At 38.0% G+C, this 16,570-nt stretch overlaps 1 protein-coding gene and 2 long non-coding RNA genes across 3 annotated transcripts; 1 reads left to right on the forward strand and 2 right to left on the reverse strand.

Annotated features, from left to right (window-relative positions):
• The first annotated feature begins 7,985 nt into the window (after positions 1–7,985).
• On the forward strand, positions 7,986–10,534 carry LOC110867950 (lipid phosphate phosphatase 2). Its single transcript, XM_022117016.2, has 7 exons — positions 7,986–8,225; positions 8,311–8,563; positions 8,654–8,741; positions 8,825–8,934; positions 9,653–9,743; positions 9,822–10,010; positions 10,093–10,534. The coding sequence occupies exons 1-7, from the start codon at positions 8,164–8,166 to the stop codon at positions 10,362–10,364; spliced, it is 1,065 nt and encodes a 354-aa protein (XP_021972708.1). The 5' UTR covers positions 7,986–8,163; the 3' UTR covers positions 10,365–10,534.
• Positions 10,535–11,543: 1,009 nt separating this feature from the next.
• On the reverse strand, positions 11,544–13,109 carry LOC118480618. Its single transcript, XR_004863571.1, has 2 exons — positions 12,226–13,109; positions 11,544–12,011 (listed from the first exon to the last, which is right to left on the reverse strand). It is a non-coding gene; the product is annotated as an uncharacterized LOC118480618 (long non-coding RNA).
• Positions 13,110–14,035: 926 nt separating this feature from the next.
• LOC110866280 lies at positions 14,036–15,739 on the reverse strand. The gene is made up of 3 exons (XR_002551292.2): positions 15,600–15,739; positions 15,010–15,076; positions 14,036–14,280 (listed from the first exon to the last, which is right to left on the reverse strand). It is a non-coding gene; the product is annotated as an uncharacterized LOC110866280 (long non-coding RNA).
• Between the last annotated feature and the right edge of the window lie 831 nt (positions 15,740–16,570).

Below are 16,570 nucleotides of genomic sequence, written 5' to 3' on the forward strand. Positions count from 1 at the left end.
GGGTGGAACTTTTGAAGGAATACGACCGTGAAACATGGGCGTGAACGGGCTTTGCAGCTTGCTATCGACTCTAACATACCTGATCAGACTTGCTTTGCTTAAACTGAAGAACTGGAGGAAGAGAGTTCTCAAGATTGACCCATGTAGGGCATGGGGAAGCAACCTTTGGCAGGTCGGACGATGCTTGCTACTTCATAGAACGGATATGGACCTCACTATGCAGCAACCTTAGGGAACTGGTGCAGGCGAAGCACATGAGCCTCGATATCCTATTCATCTAAGTTTTGATAGGATGTTTTAAAACCTGAAGATAATGTACGGATGACCGGGCCTAAAGGCCCACATAGCCACGCATAGTAACGAAGTTTCGCATGTGTGAAAGTCAGCAATCAGAAACACATATATGGGAAAGTTATTTGTATCGAGAGTCGTTTGGCGGCAACGCGTGATTCGGCAAGAGAGCTGATAAGCTTAGGAAACACTGGAAGATCGTTGTAGGCGATCATATCATGTTGAAAGTCTCATCCTGGGAGGGTGCGGTACACTATGGAAAACATGGCAAGCTTAGTTTGCGATACGTAGGATGTATGGACTTCTGGAACAAATCGGTGACATGGCTCACAAACTCGAATTACCTGACGAGTTAGGTAACGTTCACGATGTCATTATGTCTCAAAATTCCTAGAAACGTTTGCCCGACGAAACAATTGTGATACCTTTATCAGACAAGTTACAGTTGTCGTGGAGTCTATCGAAAACATGGACGAGAAAGTCAAGGTTTGTTAGTATAGTCGAATCCCAATAGTGAGAGAGTTCGTTGGAACTCAAGACGTGGACCAGAGTTCACATGGTAACGCAAGATCGGAATAAACTCTAGTATCCTCAGTTGTTCGAGCGGTGGAATCAACTTCTGATATCATTGGCGAATTTCGGGACGAAATTCCCTTTCAAGTTGGGGATGATGTGGCACCTGAGGAAAATCCATGGTCATCTCGATCTATCTCTTCACTCCTCTTGAGAGTTTGCTTATCGAATTTCGGGACGAAATTTCTTTCAAGTTGGGGATGATGTGACAACCCGAACTTTCAGAGTCAGTATCTTTTCGTCATGTAGTTTTGTTTCTTGTTATACCGTTCTCTCTCTTTCCTATTCCGTATGACGATAAGAATTAGTGAACACATGTAACGGTAATGTAATGACTGCATGTATAATATGTTTGAGTAGTATATATATGGGTGTGTGTATTGGGCCGAACCTAGTGTTGTGTCTATGATTGGGTCATGCATACGTTAGGGCCGCACTCTTACTAGTTATAGCTTTCATCGGCCCACGCTTACAGGTTATCTTAGGCCGAAAGTCATACAAGTCCAATCGAGTCATAGTGGACCGATTAGTTGCATTTTATACATCCACGCACACACTGAAATCATGTTGGGCCGGGCGAAGCTCAAGTAAATTAGTTGTTTTGTTTGGGGTCCGGTTTAGTTGCGTAGACCACATGCATATCCCCATGTTGTGTATGGCCTTCATTCCAGCACGAAATCACAAAACTCTCTAACCCCTACCCCTTCCTGTTTGTGCACTGACTCAATTTAGTGGGCTTGAGCCCATCTCGGTTGAGAAGGGAACCGCCCCAAAGACCTTACTTATTTAGAGTACGTAATATATGAGGATTCATTATCACAAACTTAAATAAATCAAACCCTAAACCCCTCATACTCGTGATCGACAGGAGAACCTTCCCCCCCTCTTCATCGAAGTCTCAGATACTGTGCACTCTTATTTCGGTTAGTATGTTAGAACTGATTTGCATGTGATGTTCTTGATTATGTAGTGTTTGTTTGATTATGATTAATAAATGCTTTGTGACATATGAAATTGCATGATGACTAATTGTGGGGTTTGACTTGGGAATCTGATTGCTCACGTTAGTGAAAGACTTAGGGGTCCACCCATGTTCTTGCATGCCTTGAATTCACATGGTGGAACAGTTATTATGTAGAGTCTATGGGTACTAGAGTTTAGTGGGTGTATGTCCTTGGGTCTAACAATTGATTGGATAGGATGTCAGTTTCTTAACTTATGATGATATTTTATGTTTATGTGAATTAAAAGAATATTTAGGGATTACATGTTTGTTATAGTTCTTGATTTCTGGCTATATGTTGAACGAATAACAAGGGGTGACTAAGATTGTAATAATATGGGTAGTATTCGTTGATGTACTGTTGTGTAGATGTGAAATTGTAGGAAACTTGATGTGATGTCACTTATGTATTAGATGGTGTTTAGGGATGCATGTTATTGAGATACTAATAAATTTGCTACACAAGATGGTCTGATGTGTTAAATTGGTATCGCCAGTTGTAATGGTATGTAGAGGTGGATTTAGGATGTCTAACCAATGATGTTGACTGATGAATATTTATGAAACTTGACTTAGTTGATGTGGTTGAATATTGGTAGTGATAATAACCATTAGATGATGATGTGGGTCGGCTATTATGAATTAGGGATGAGTCATATGATGCCAATCATGATGTTTGATATGATAAATGGAACCAATGAATTATGTGTATTAACTCTACAAATAAATGAAATAATGAGTAGGTTAGTAACATTATCATTAATGGCTGCATGTTGCTTCATAGGAACAGAGAAATTGGATATAATATGTACAACTGGATATGTTGAGTGGGTTTAGATAACTAGTGGGCTGCTTAGGGTATCGGGCCATTTACTTCCTGTTTTGGGCCTTGTGTAAGATATGGTTGCACTTGTTCAACGCTTGGGTCTGGGTAAACACAACAGGCCATACTCATGAATTGAGAATCAATGGTTTTGGGCCGGTTACTTTAGTGGGTCTCGTACACTGGGTCGGCGGACCATGGGTGGTACATGAACCTGTACATTGTTGTATGATTTGGAATGAGACGTTATTTGAAACGTGTTATGCGAAGTTTAACTCCAAAAGTGTAGCACCTAGTATTAAGTGATATATCCTATCTGTTGATGAATGTATACTACGTGTGTATGTGTGAACGACGTATAAGTAAACTTAAAAACTGATTGATATTGGTGCTCATGCTAGGACGTGTTTGATTCATTGATAAACGGATAGTTAATCTTACCGAGCAAACCAAAGGTGAGTTCATCTCTCTTGAGCATGCGTCCCGGTGGTTGGGACAATCAGTGGGTATCCCCGGGAGGGATAAGTCTTTTGGGTAAAAATGGGAATGTTGGATAATATACTCTTCCTATCACCTTTAAAGTCCCTCCGAGTTGTTTGGTTACTGGGAAGGTAACATGGTATTAGTTAGTAGCGCTACTTAGGTTTGGCAACCTCACCCCGTACCTGGGAGGACGGGTGTTGAATTAATGACCTAGTCATGACCAATGCTTTGATAGGAGCATTGGAGAAAGGGCAAAATAATCAGAAGCCGTCTTGTATTGGGGTATTATCAACATTGTTTTCAACATTACTTTCGGAATTAACTTCAATGGATTAATTAAACACTTGGTAACTAACGTTTTTCGTAAAACTATGAACTCACCAGCGTTGTCTGATACACTTGTTGCATGCTCGCAGGTCGTTAGATATCTTGGATTTGGGAACTTGCTGTCTGGAGTAGCCGAAGTGGTCATGGGTCGACAGGAAGGATTTATGTGACTGATTTCTTGATACTATACTTTGGTTTTGAAACAGTTTAACTTCGTTTACTATTTGCTTCCGCTGAACTTATTGATTTTCGCTTAAACTTGTTGAAGATGTTTTTATTAATAATGGGGATTTTATTTATAACTTGTATGGGTTCAATGTAATTGGTGGCTCGTTAATGGTATGTCACACGCCTAACAGGGACACTCTCTAGGTGGTATTTTGGGGGTGTGACACATTCAGACCAAAAACTAACCGGCAAACTACTTTGAAACAGTAAAGACCTAGCAACATTCAACAAATGTCTATGTTTTCTTTCAACGATCCCGTTTTGTTGAGGGGTATATGTGCAAGAAGTCTGATGCAGGATACCTTTAGTTTTACAAAAATTCTACATTTGTTTATTTATAAACTCATACCCATTATCACTTCTAATGCACTTGACATCCTTTTTAAATTGTGTTTTAACTAGATTAACAAATTCAAAGACATTCTCAATTACTTCCTGCTTAGACTTCATAAGACAAACCCACACAGCCCTTGAGTAATCATCCACTATGGTTAAAAAATATTTAAAACCTTCCTTACTAGGAACCTTATAGGGACCCCAAGTATCTAGATGAACAAGTTGTCCTATTTCACAAGTTCTATGATCACTCAAGGGAAAGGGATCTCTATGTTGTTTAGCCCTTTGGCCTACTTCACATGGTTCATTCTTATCCGGTTTTTTTAGGTTAAACCTCTGTTTAAAAACATTAATTGCCTGATCAGATGGGTGACCAAGTCTAGCATGCCAAAGGTTTGTATCATTACTACCATTAAAACACACCTTGTCAGTCACACAATCATTGCCACATAAATAAAGACCATCAACTTGACTACCAGTCACCAGGATTTTCCTGGTTGACAAATCCTGAATATATCAAGCATGTGCATCAAAACCAACATACAACTTATTGTCCTCAGCAAGTTTATGTACTGAAATCAAGTTAATATTGTAGTCAGGGACAACAAAAACATCCTTAAGTATAACATTGTTTACTAATTTAAGGTTTCCTATTTTAGTAACTAATGCTTTAGTACCATTCGGATGTTTTATTTGAACATTAAATTCTGAAATATTAACAACATTTGTTAAACCATCCTCACTTTTAACCATATGTTGGTTTGCCCCTGAATCTACAATCCAACCAACTTTAACTCCACTACTCAAACTACTGTTAAAACAGAATACTGGTTTACAGAACACATTAGCACAAAACATACTATGACAACTACCTGACACATTGCAGCTTTGCGGAACATCACTTGATTTATCATTTTGCAAACTAAGTAGTCTGGCAATTTGATCACTGGTCAAACCATTAACAGGCACTTCAGATTTATCAACGGAACTACTATTCGCAACTACCCTCTTCCCTTGATTATTGCCTCTAGACTTCATCCAGGTTGGATAACCAATTATTTCAAAACACTTATCTACAGAGTGACCAATTTTGTTACAATGAGTACATTTTAAGTTCTGATTCGAAACTCTATTAGTTTTCTTAAACTCAACTGATTGATTAGTCTTAGCAGCAAATGCTAAAGACTGTCCTTTCTTATTACCCCCACTGTAGTTTCTATGAGATTCCTCTCTAGAAACTACAGCAAAGGCTTCTTTAACAGTAGGTAAGGTTTCCTTTATTAACAAATTTGTTCTCACTCCTTGATATTGATTATCCAATCCCATAAGAAACTGCATTAATTTTATCATTTCATTAAAACCATTAAAGTCCTTTACGGCATCACAAGAGCAAGAGGGTAATTGCAAAATCTGATCCAACTGTTTCCACATTATATTCAGTTTATGATAGTATTCTAAAACAGTTGCACCATTCTGGGCAAAAGAATTTATTTTTTGATATAGATCAAACACCACAGAACCATCGATTTTATTATATGTCTCTTTTAAATCAGTCCAAACATCAGAAGCATTCTTTGAAAACACATGACCCATATAAAGATCCTCGCTAACAGAGTTTAAAATCCAAGTAAGCACAATTGAGTTACATCTATCCCACTGTCTAGCTAACACCTCATTATTTTCATATTTAACACAAGTTTTATCAATAAAACCCCATTTATTCTTCACTTGTAAAGCCAATTGCATAGCATTTGACCACACAGTGTAATTTTCTGAACCCTTTAGTTTTACAGTTACTATGGTAAGATTACTTGAATCAGAAGGATGCAAGTACAACGGATCGCTTGCATCCAATTTACTAACAAGAGTCTCAGGTGGTGGACTAGAAGGACCACCACCTGTAGTAACAACAGGACCATCAACCATTGTAAACACACAATCAGGAACAAACAAGAAATACTAAAATAGAAAGTATCAACAAGAGTACAAAACTACCACACAATAAAATCAGAAAACAACGGCGAAAGATCAGAGGTTCATCACTCAAAAGGTGCCTCTGCAAGTCTTATCAAGGGAGCCTTTAGACCTAGACACAATCTAACAGACCAGAGATAAACAGCAACAACAAGTGGTAATCAACAGAATAAACAAGAACCACAGAATATAACAAAACAACAACAAGAAGTAATCAACGACAACTAAGAATGCAACAGGATGTACCCTTCCTGTGTCCCAATCAATCAAACCGGTCCAACTACCCCGGCAACAATAATGCCTAAATGCAGGAAAGAAAAAACAGAATAATAACAAGGAAATATCTCACCAAGAAGATGAACCCAAGTCAGGGTTCCTCCAAATCTGATTAGGGTTTTACAATCTTCGAGGATTGAACCCTAATCAGAGCGGCAGCTTCCAAAGATCCTTTCCAAGTAGTCTACAACACACGGCTCTGATGTCGGCAAACAGTACAGTTCACCAAGACCCAGATCACTCCACAAACCCTAGATTTAGGGTTTCTGCAACTCGATCGGCACAAATTCCAAAGCAACAACTCTACAAGATCCGGAACGGCCAGAAGACACCTACCCAAATCCACCAAAGAAACACAGCGGAACGATGATCGGAGCGATGATCGACACTCAAATATCACCGACTAAAACCCAAGAGCAATCAAGCTCTGATACCATGTCAAATTTAACAGGTATATCTTCAAGAACTCGAACAATCGCAGAAATACCCAAACCGATTTCGTTATTACCCAAATATTTCTGATGAACACACAATACAAAATCTCACAACTAGAAACAAACACTCAGATTATCAATATGATAATCTAACTAAGACTAGACTACAAGATTAACACCTACGACAACAGATTCAAGACGAATCTGCACTTTGAACGAATATTAACCCTAATCGCCTTTGAAGAGTGAATGTGAGAGAACAATAATGTGTTTTTGAGAACGAACAGAATGAAAGCTTCTTTGAGAAGCCACTCTATTATATGCAGCAGCAGCCCAGGTCCTCATTAGGCCCACCAAATGTCTCGAACCCAGCAGCAAATAATGCCCAGCCAAGCCCAATAAGCCCATTAGCAGATAGAAGAGTCCAGTCCAGTTAATTCACAGCCATATGTTCCCCCGTCCAGTTTATTCGCAGCCACATGAAACAAAATATAGAACAAGTTAATAAACTGAGAATTATATTAATATTTTTATAAAATATTAAACTGAAAATTATATTTTAACACGCGTCGAAACGGTTCGGGTCGAAACGGTTCGATTCGAAACGGTACGGTTCGTGTTTCGAAACAGTACGGGTTGAAATGGATCGCGTCGAAACGGTTCGTGTCGAAACGGTTCGCGTCGAAACGGTACGCGTCGAAACAGTTCGCGTCGAAACGGTACGAAACTCATCCCGACCCGAAACTCATCTCGTGCGGAAACTCGTGTCGGCCCAAAACCCATTGCAATCCAAAACCCGTCCAGTGTAGAAACCCGTGTCGGCCCGAAACCCGACCCGAATCGACCCGTTCCGATCCAAAACCTGTGTCATGCCGAAACCCGTCTTGGCCCGAAACTCAATTTAACTGAACCCGTTCCGATCCAAAACCCGTTTCGTGCCGTAACCCGTCTCGTGCGAATACTTGTGCCGGCTCGAAACCCATTCCGATCCGAAACCCCCCCCCCCCCTTTCTTTAAAACACTAACCCACATCGACCCATTTCTTTAATGTTGTCGACCCGCTTTAACCCGAAAATAACAAAATAAAATTTTAAATGACATATTGTGATCCATTTAATTAAAATATATTACACAAACCAATCCATATAGAACCTAAACAGACCCACTTAAAAGGTTTTGCTTTTCAGAAAAATCAAATAGGACCTATGCATCGGTGCCATACTGTTATCATCATACCAAATTTCCATCCCGCAAAGAAATTCTTACATGTTTTTTTTCTTAAAAAACCACCTCGGCGCTGGAAACCGTCATTTGACGTGGCATAACCATTGTTCGCCAACAAAAACACACACTATTCAATCATCTTCTCCCAACTTCCCATTGTCAGGCTTTCTCCTTTTCCAACAACAACAACAATGAGTTGCCCCAATCTTCTGCCACAACTTCAACACCATCTTACCAAAATAACCAACTCAAGGTACTTCTATTCTATCACTACAATTATTTATACATACATACATACTCAGCCAAACTTATTTTGTTCTAATACTTGTTCCTTTCAGTTTCACGATTCCACTAAAACAGTTCATCCAGCCTACACCAATGGACTCACAACGATCAACACACACAATCCGGTCACACGGGCTCGCATTAGCCCGTATTCACTTCCATGATTGGTTGATTCTTTCACTACTATTAGCAGTTATGATCATTTTAAGTCTTGTTCATCCTTTCAACCGCTTTGTTGGAAGAGATATGATGACTGATCTAAAGTATCCAATGAGGGAGAGCACTATACCCTTTTGGACCGTTCCGGTTAGTTCGAATATTCGTTATTTTGCAACGAATTGTGAACAAAATGGTGGGTTTTTTTTTTTTTTTTTGATTTGTTGTTTGGTGTATCAGTTGTATGCGGTTTTGTTGCCGGTGGCGGTTTTTGGGGCGTTTTATTATTATAGACGGGATGTTTATGATCTTCATCATGCTGTGTTAGGTGATCAATTCTTGTTGTTGACTTTATTGTTGTTATGGTCAAAGTTTGGAATCATGATAATTTAATCTCATTTGTTGTTGTAGGGCTTTTGTTCTCGGTTTTTATAACTGGTGTTATAACGGAAGCGGTTAAAGATGCGGTTGGTCGACCACGCCCGGATTTTTTCTGGAGGTGTTTTCCTGATGGGCAAGATGTATGTTGTTGGTTTAGGGTTTTTTAACAAGTGTTGGTGTGAGCGGGTCGGGACGTCGGGTAATGGGTCAAAATTGGGTTCGGGTTACTACCGTTTTAGGCGTCCCAATTTCCGATAGGGCTTAGAACATGACAGGGAATTAAGAAGGTTTTGACTTTTGGTTGATATGTTTAACCCATTTGTTAAATAGGAACCTGTTTACGACTTGTTTAACCCATTTATTAAACTCACCGGCCCAACTAACATGCTTACCATTACTACCAACGCATCAAACTGTTGACATGTTTAGATGGATGTGTTAAATGGTTTTTTTGGGTTGCATGATTTAAGTGTGTCCACATTATGATTGATGTTTCGAAATGAATACATATATGGTTGTGTACTTGTGTATGGGTTAAACAACTCAATCCGTCAACCTGAAAACTTGTTAACCCATTGACTTGACACGATTTACACACCTTTATTTGAACTAATAATCTAACAATCAAGGAGTTTATATGCATTAAAATCATATGATACGTGGACCCATTTTCATCGTGCTCAACCCCTTTGATTGGTTCCCCATTCAGCTTGATTTTTTTTATTTGATCCGTTTGTGAAATATAACTGAACACAACCCGTATTAAATTACACGGGCCAAAGTTGCCACCATACTTGATCCTTTCATCGCTTTCTCCCATTATCGCTCATGATTTTTTGCTATTGATTTTTGTCTCAGCTATACGATCAATGGGGAGATGTTATATGTCACGGTGATATCAATGTTATACGACAAGGCCACAAGAGTTTCCCAAGTGGGCATTCTTCGTGTAAGCAAAACAAAACCACCTTATGTACTCTTTCTATCAAGTAATCATGTGCACAATTTATTTATGCTTTCATTGCAGGGTCTTTTTCTGGTCTCGGGTTTTTGTCACTTTACTTATCTGGAAAAATAAAAGCATTTGATCGCCAAGGCCATGCTGCAAAGCTATGTGTAGTTTTCTTCCCGTTGCTCGTTGCATGTCTAGTCGCCATTTCTAGAATCGATAACTATCGCCACCACTGGCAGGATGTAGTTGGCGGAGGTCTTATAGGTGTGCATTCTTTAACATAAGGTCTTGTAAACTATAACTAACCGTTTTTCTTGTCGCATAAATCGCACATTATGTCTTGCAGGTATAACAATGGCGGTATTTTGCTACCTGCAGTTCTTTGCACCACCATATTATAGTGAAGGATGGGGACCGTATGCATTTTTCCGGGCTTTAGAGGATTCGTGTGCAATCACTCAAGTTTCCGGGCTTCCCCCTACGCGTGATGGTGTGGGTGGTCACGTTGAGATTCAGCAACGTGGGACCGGGAGGGACAGCAATTCGGCAATGATGTGTTCGCATGATGGTTCAGATATGTCCATAGAGGATCTTGAATCGGGTGGGCGGCAGTCATGATGTATTATGGTTAGTTAGTGTTAGAAACCTAGGTTCTGTTTCTGTTCGCGGTGTACGTCCCTTAATCTGTATGTATGTAGGTCGATTCTATCTGTTTATGTTATACTCTAACCGATTACTATATTTGTTAAGCTAAGCTGGGATGAAACGTTGCTCCTTATTACCTATCATTCTTTTTGTGGAGTTATGATCACGTGTTTCGCAAGGTCCATTAACCCAATTTTTATCGGTATCTCGGATTCTAAAATTTTAATCCCGGGACCCCAATAAAATCTAAATCAACTAAATATTCTATGAAGATGAGGCTTATTGTTTAAAAACCCAGAGTCACTACTCACTGGTACACAAGTAAAAATTAACAATAGACAAAAAGAAAGACAATACAGTGCTGAACAGTCAATATTCAAAACTCAATAGCTATCGTTCAATTTTTGATACTCCATTGGTCAATAATATGTAATCAAATACTAAATAGACAATTAGCTACAGCTGTGAACAATTTCGAACATGTGAACGAACAAGGTTTTTAAATAGTTGCTTACTCGTTACTGTGAACCTGGAACTTTGAGACGGTGAGAATTAAGCTTGGTAATAAAATGTAATGGGCCTAGTTTCCGTTATTTTAGTTATTTTAAAAACACTATATTAGGCTTAGGTCTTAAAAATACTCTATTGGGCTCAGGTCTATCTTGTCAAATATTGAAAAGGTTTTTTTTTTTTTTTTTTTTTACTTTTCATGTCTTTTATCGGTTGTAGGCTTCTAGCAGGGCCGGGTCCTAAGTAAGTGCTGGGTGGGCGACCGTTTAGGGCTAAAAACCTAAAAGGGTCTGGTGACCCTCTGGTCGGCAAACCTTTCTTGAAAGGGGTATCAAAAGTTTGATTGGTTTTTAGGCCATGTGTAGTCATAAAGCCCTTTTGAGGGCGTTATGCGACATGTGGCATGCCACGTCACCCCGGGGTTTATGGGGCGTTATGCAATTTGAGGCCGTAGTCATAAAGCCCCTGTGTCATCATTACTCATTTTTTAATTTTTATTTTTTTAATTCATTTGTAAGTTTTTTAAAAATAAAATTCATTTCATTAAATAAAAAAAAAGTACAATAAAATAAAAAAAAACATTAAACTAGGATAAAAAAAAAATTACACAATCAAAGGTTATATTTTTTTTCAATCCGCTCCTTTTGTGCCAACGCCATTTTCAAAGCTTTTCCCGTTAAGTGGTCATGCGGTTTCGAGTAGAACTCAAAGTCGTGAGCCCATTGTCTATCCCGCATAATCTCCGTAACTTCGCGGTTCTCCTCCAAACGTTTATTACCGAGTTCGTGTATGTCTTGAAGTCGCTTGTTTATCTCCGAAAATGCGTTACTCATATCCGTTCCCATAGACATCGACGACGACTCGGGTTTTTTCGCCCGGCCTCCGTATACTCGACCAATGCCGCTTGCGTAATGTCTTCATCGTTACTTCCACTTTTCCATCCGGAAAACAAGCGTTGGTACACGATTTGAAAGTTTGTGCATTTCTTGTTTATATCAGTCCACTTCCTCGATATAGAGTCCGGTAGGCGGTATTCGTCTCCTCTACCCATGAGATCGAAAAAAAGTTCTCGTATTCGGTTCCAAAAAACGGTTTTACTTTGATTGTTTGCTAAAAAAAACAAAATATAATGTTAGTCTAAAATTTAAAAAAAATAAAAACAGAAAATAAATAAATAACAGAAAATAAATTTAAAAACAGAAAATAAAAAAAAAACAGAAAATAAATTAAAAACAGAAAAAAACAAAAAATAAATTAAAAAAACAGAAAATAAATTAAAAAACAGAAAAAAACAGAAAATAAATAAAAACAGAAAAAAACATACAAATAACCGGGTCCTCCGAAACATCGATGAAAGCGCGGGTTAACGCATACTCCTCTTCGGGCTCTCCCACGTTATCACATTTTTTTCGCTCGGGTGGTGGTTTCCACTTTCTTTTTATGTGGCCGTTTTGCTTTTCCTTTTCCTTTTCCTTTTTGCGTCTCCGCTACCTCGGGTTGTGTTTCCGGAACAACATCGGGTTCGTGTAGTGGGGAGCCGAAAGCTTGAGCCGACCCAAACGCTTGAGACGACCCCATCCCATCGGTGTTTTGATTCGGGTTCCATCCGTAGAGATTAGGGTCCCATGATAGCGGTTGGTTCAAAAGATTCATGAACCCGGGACTTTGTTGATTGTAATCGAGAAAACCGGAGCCGAAAGGGTTGGGTCTAGTGGGAACCGGCGACACGGGGCGAGTAGGATTACCACTTTAGTTTGGGTCCGCACTTGATCGGGGAGGAATGAAGCCACGGTTGAATTGATGCATTGTATAAAATTTAAGGATTTCTAAAAAAAATGGAAGAGATAAAGAGTGTTTGAGTGTGTGTGGTAAAAAAAATAGGAGAGGAGGAATTGATTTAAAGGAAAGTTTGAAAAAATAATTAATTTTTTTTTTTTTTTAGTAAAATGACCGTTTACAACGGTCAAAAATCAAATCCCCCATTTATACCGCCGTTATTAATATCGCGCTTTCAAATTTTTTTTGGGCATAGCGCCCCGCGTTTTGGTGTGTGCGGCGCCATGGCGGCGCTATGGTATGCCATGCCGCCCCACTACGTATGCTATTAGAGTTTGACCCTTCTTGTTGTTGACAAATTAGCTGAAGTGTCGAAAGAAAAGTGAAATTTTGAATCTGATTTTTGTTTCTGACCTGTGTGTGCGTCCCGGAGAGGCGGAGAAGATAAGTCCTGCAAGAAGAAAGCGAAAAAAAATTTATATTTATTTACTGCATTGTGTTTGTATGGGCTGTGATTTAATTTGTAGCAAAGGTCCATTTGTGAAAAAGCCCACCAAACAGTTTTTAACTAACATTTATTTTAGTATATCATATACTAGGTTATTTCCCGTGTGACACACGGGTGTAACAATTAGAACTTATATAAATAACAATAAATCGTATAATAATTCATACAACCACCTACGTTTCAAAGATTATTTTTCGATATGATTATTTATTTAACAAAACAGAAAATCGGTAAATGTTTTTATGACGAAGATTGATTGATGCCAAATAACAAAAACAATTTTGCAACTCCTCTTATTCATGAATTTCATCAAACAAACTACTTTATGATATTTCCTGAATATTTTATTTTTTTAATGAATAATCAACATGAATAATATCTATTAAATACCATAAATTAAAAAGAACGATTCCAAATAAAAGTTTAGATAATTTTGAACAATGAAAATAAGAGGACGAATTATAATTAGAAAACTAAGTGTGAATTTGGTTATTTAAATAGATATTCCTCATTAACTAAAGATAATCATCATCTTAATTTTAATTTGAAAATAAGATTTGGAAAACGGGAATTAGTTGTAATTATGAATAAAAAAATATATTCTATGAGGAATTTAATTTTAAATTAGATAGAGATAAATGAGTAAAAAAATACATCTTTGGCGGGAAAACTCAATGAAGATCACCTCATTGAATGCCATGTGTCCTCCATTTGATTTACTTTATTATATGTATAGATGCGTATGCCATGAAATAAAATCTTGGATTCGTTTATATGAACAACATTTAAACTTTTTCTATTTATTACGTTACTAGTTTAGAATCTGTAAGATCAAACTTAAAATAACAGGATTTATGATATTTATCATGCATTTAGTACAAAAGTTTTTCGAATTTACAAAAAAAACTTCACGGTCTTAAGATCATACTTGATCATAATATTCAAGTCTACATCATGCTAGATAAACTTTCAAAACATAATTTCAAGTGTTTACATGTCACTAAAACAAAATAGACAAAATGCGGAAGCTTTGTTCGGTGTGTTCGGTTCTTGACATGGCTTGATCATCCTCCGGGGTCTAAAGAGCATCTTTACCTATCATACAATTTCATTTAAAAGATTAGAAATCAAGGCATTTGAACAAAATAATTAAATACAAGAAATTATATATTTTGTTTTCAGCCCCTTCACCCGGCCGTGTCAAAAGGATCACCCGGCCGTGTCAGCTTAACATATATTTTTCACAGCCGAGTCACCCGGCCGTGTCAAAAGGTCACCCGCCCGTGTCAACTCTGCACATTTATTTTTCATCAAATTTACATCCAAACCTATCCAAACTCATTTTAATTGCTTGGGATTCGTTTCTTAACATGTCTAAGCTATCTATCATCCATTACCCGGATCCATTATTCATATATTTTACGCTCCCGCTACCGGGTTTACGTTTTGCTTTATTTTGACCCGTTTGTTTACAAGTTCACCACTTGCATTATTGACATCTCTTGTTTTAGGCCACTTCACCCGTTTTCGTGTTTACCAATTATGGCTTTTCGCTCCCCTCCCGAGGGAGCTTATGTAATAACTATCATGCTTAATTCCAAGGATTTAACCATGCTTTTCGAAATCATTTGACAAGCAAATATTCCGAACTTTAATCCTTCTACAAAGGTTCATGTTTTTACAACTCAACTTGTTTGACCCGTTACTTGTCTAAGTCACTTTGTCACTCTCGTGACTTAACGGTTTTCCTTGTTTACCAAATTTCAATATAACAAAGTAAGACCAACAACTAATCATAATGTAGCGAAATTATAAGTCGCGTACCTTCAAAGCGCACCCTTTAAGCGTGTATCACCTCCGGCTTGTCCACTTGACGACCCGGATTCTTTACCTAAAGAGTTCCATCTGAAATGCTTTAGAACTCTTTTACAATAAATAACGGACAATTTATTACGGTAATCAAATCTGCGTTTTTTTTTTTTTTTTTTTTTTGTCTGATTATCAATACTTTGATTTTCAGTTAGGCGTTTCTACAAACACCTAGCGGGTGAGATTTCTACAAAATCATTGCTAGGTTCTTAACATGTTATTTTCATCTATATCCACTTCAATTAAGCAATTTACACACTTTTAACACCCAAGTTACTGAATTTTATCATATAATTTCAGTTTTCACTAGAATGGAAATCATAATCCTAGTGTTTATCAAATCTCTACAATTTCATCATTCACCAACAATGGTGATTATTAACTTCTCAAGAATCATGCAAAGATTTTACAAGAATTCATTTAGGGTTTACTCTAGACATCATATTACTTCAGATTCATTCATGCATCACATATTTAAGCTAAATTTCAGTTTTTCACATTTAACCTAGAATTCAAGGTGAACAAAATACTGAAATTTTACATACCTTTTTGATCCCTACAACGAGGTGATCACTAATTCATGTTCAAGACTTGATTTAGGGCAGATTTGAGGCTTCAATTTAAGGATTTTGTGTGTAAACTAGGGTTTGAAGGAAACCCTTTGTCGCCCCTGCCTTCTGTTCGATCCAAGCACCCACACCAATGTGTGTTTGGGTGATTTTGTTTACTAATTAGTAATTAAGTTTCAAGTTTGGCAAGATTGGTCCCTAAACCTTGTTTAACTTACAATCAAAGTGATTTAACCTCATTATATGCCACCTTAAGTCTTGTATTTAACTAGGTTATAAATTCCTAGTTAAATGATTATGTAAATTTAAATTTTAGTATAAGTTTTATATTTTCGGGTTGTTACAAGTCCACCCAACTAATGTAGGGTAGAGCCGTTGCATTTCTTCCTCGGATTCCCATGTGGTATCCGAACCCTTTCTGTGTTCCCACTTGACCTTGACTTGATTGATCTCCTTGTTTCTTAAGGTTTTTACCTTACGATCCAAAATCGCAATGGGCTTTACCACGTAGTTTAGTTGGTCATCCACCTCAATGTCGTCATAGTGGATTTAAGTTGACTCGTCCGCTAGACATTTCCAAAGATGTGACACATGAAAGGTGCTATGAATTCCGCTTAGATCCTCCGGTAGTTCAAGGCGGTAAGCTACCTTTCCTACCCGTTCAACAATCGTAAATGGTCCAATAAATCTAGGGCTTAATTTTCCTTTCTTTCTAAACCGGATAACCCCATTCCATGGGGATACCTTAAGCATGACTTTGTCGCCAACCTGAAACTCGATTGGTCTCCTCCTTTTGTCTGCATACGACTTTTTCTATCTTGTGCCGCTTTCAAGTGAGCCCGAACCACATCAATCTTTTCATTAGTGGCTCGAACTATATCTTGGTGGGCGAGTTCACGTGGACCCACTTCACCCGAACATACCGGGGTTCGGCATTTCCTACCATA

This window comes from Helianthus annuus, chromosome 7, assembly GCF_002127325.2.
Source record: "Helianthus annuus cultivar XRQ/B chromosome 7, HanXRQr2.0-SUNRISE, whole genome shotgun sequence".
NCBI lineage: Eukaryota > Viridiplantae > Streptophyta > Magnoliopsida > Asterales > Asteraceae > Helianthus > Helianthus annuus.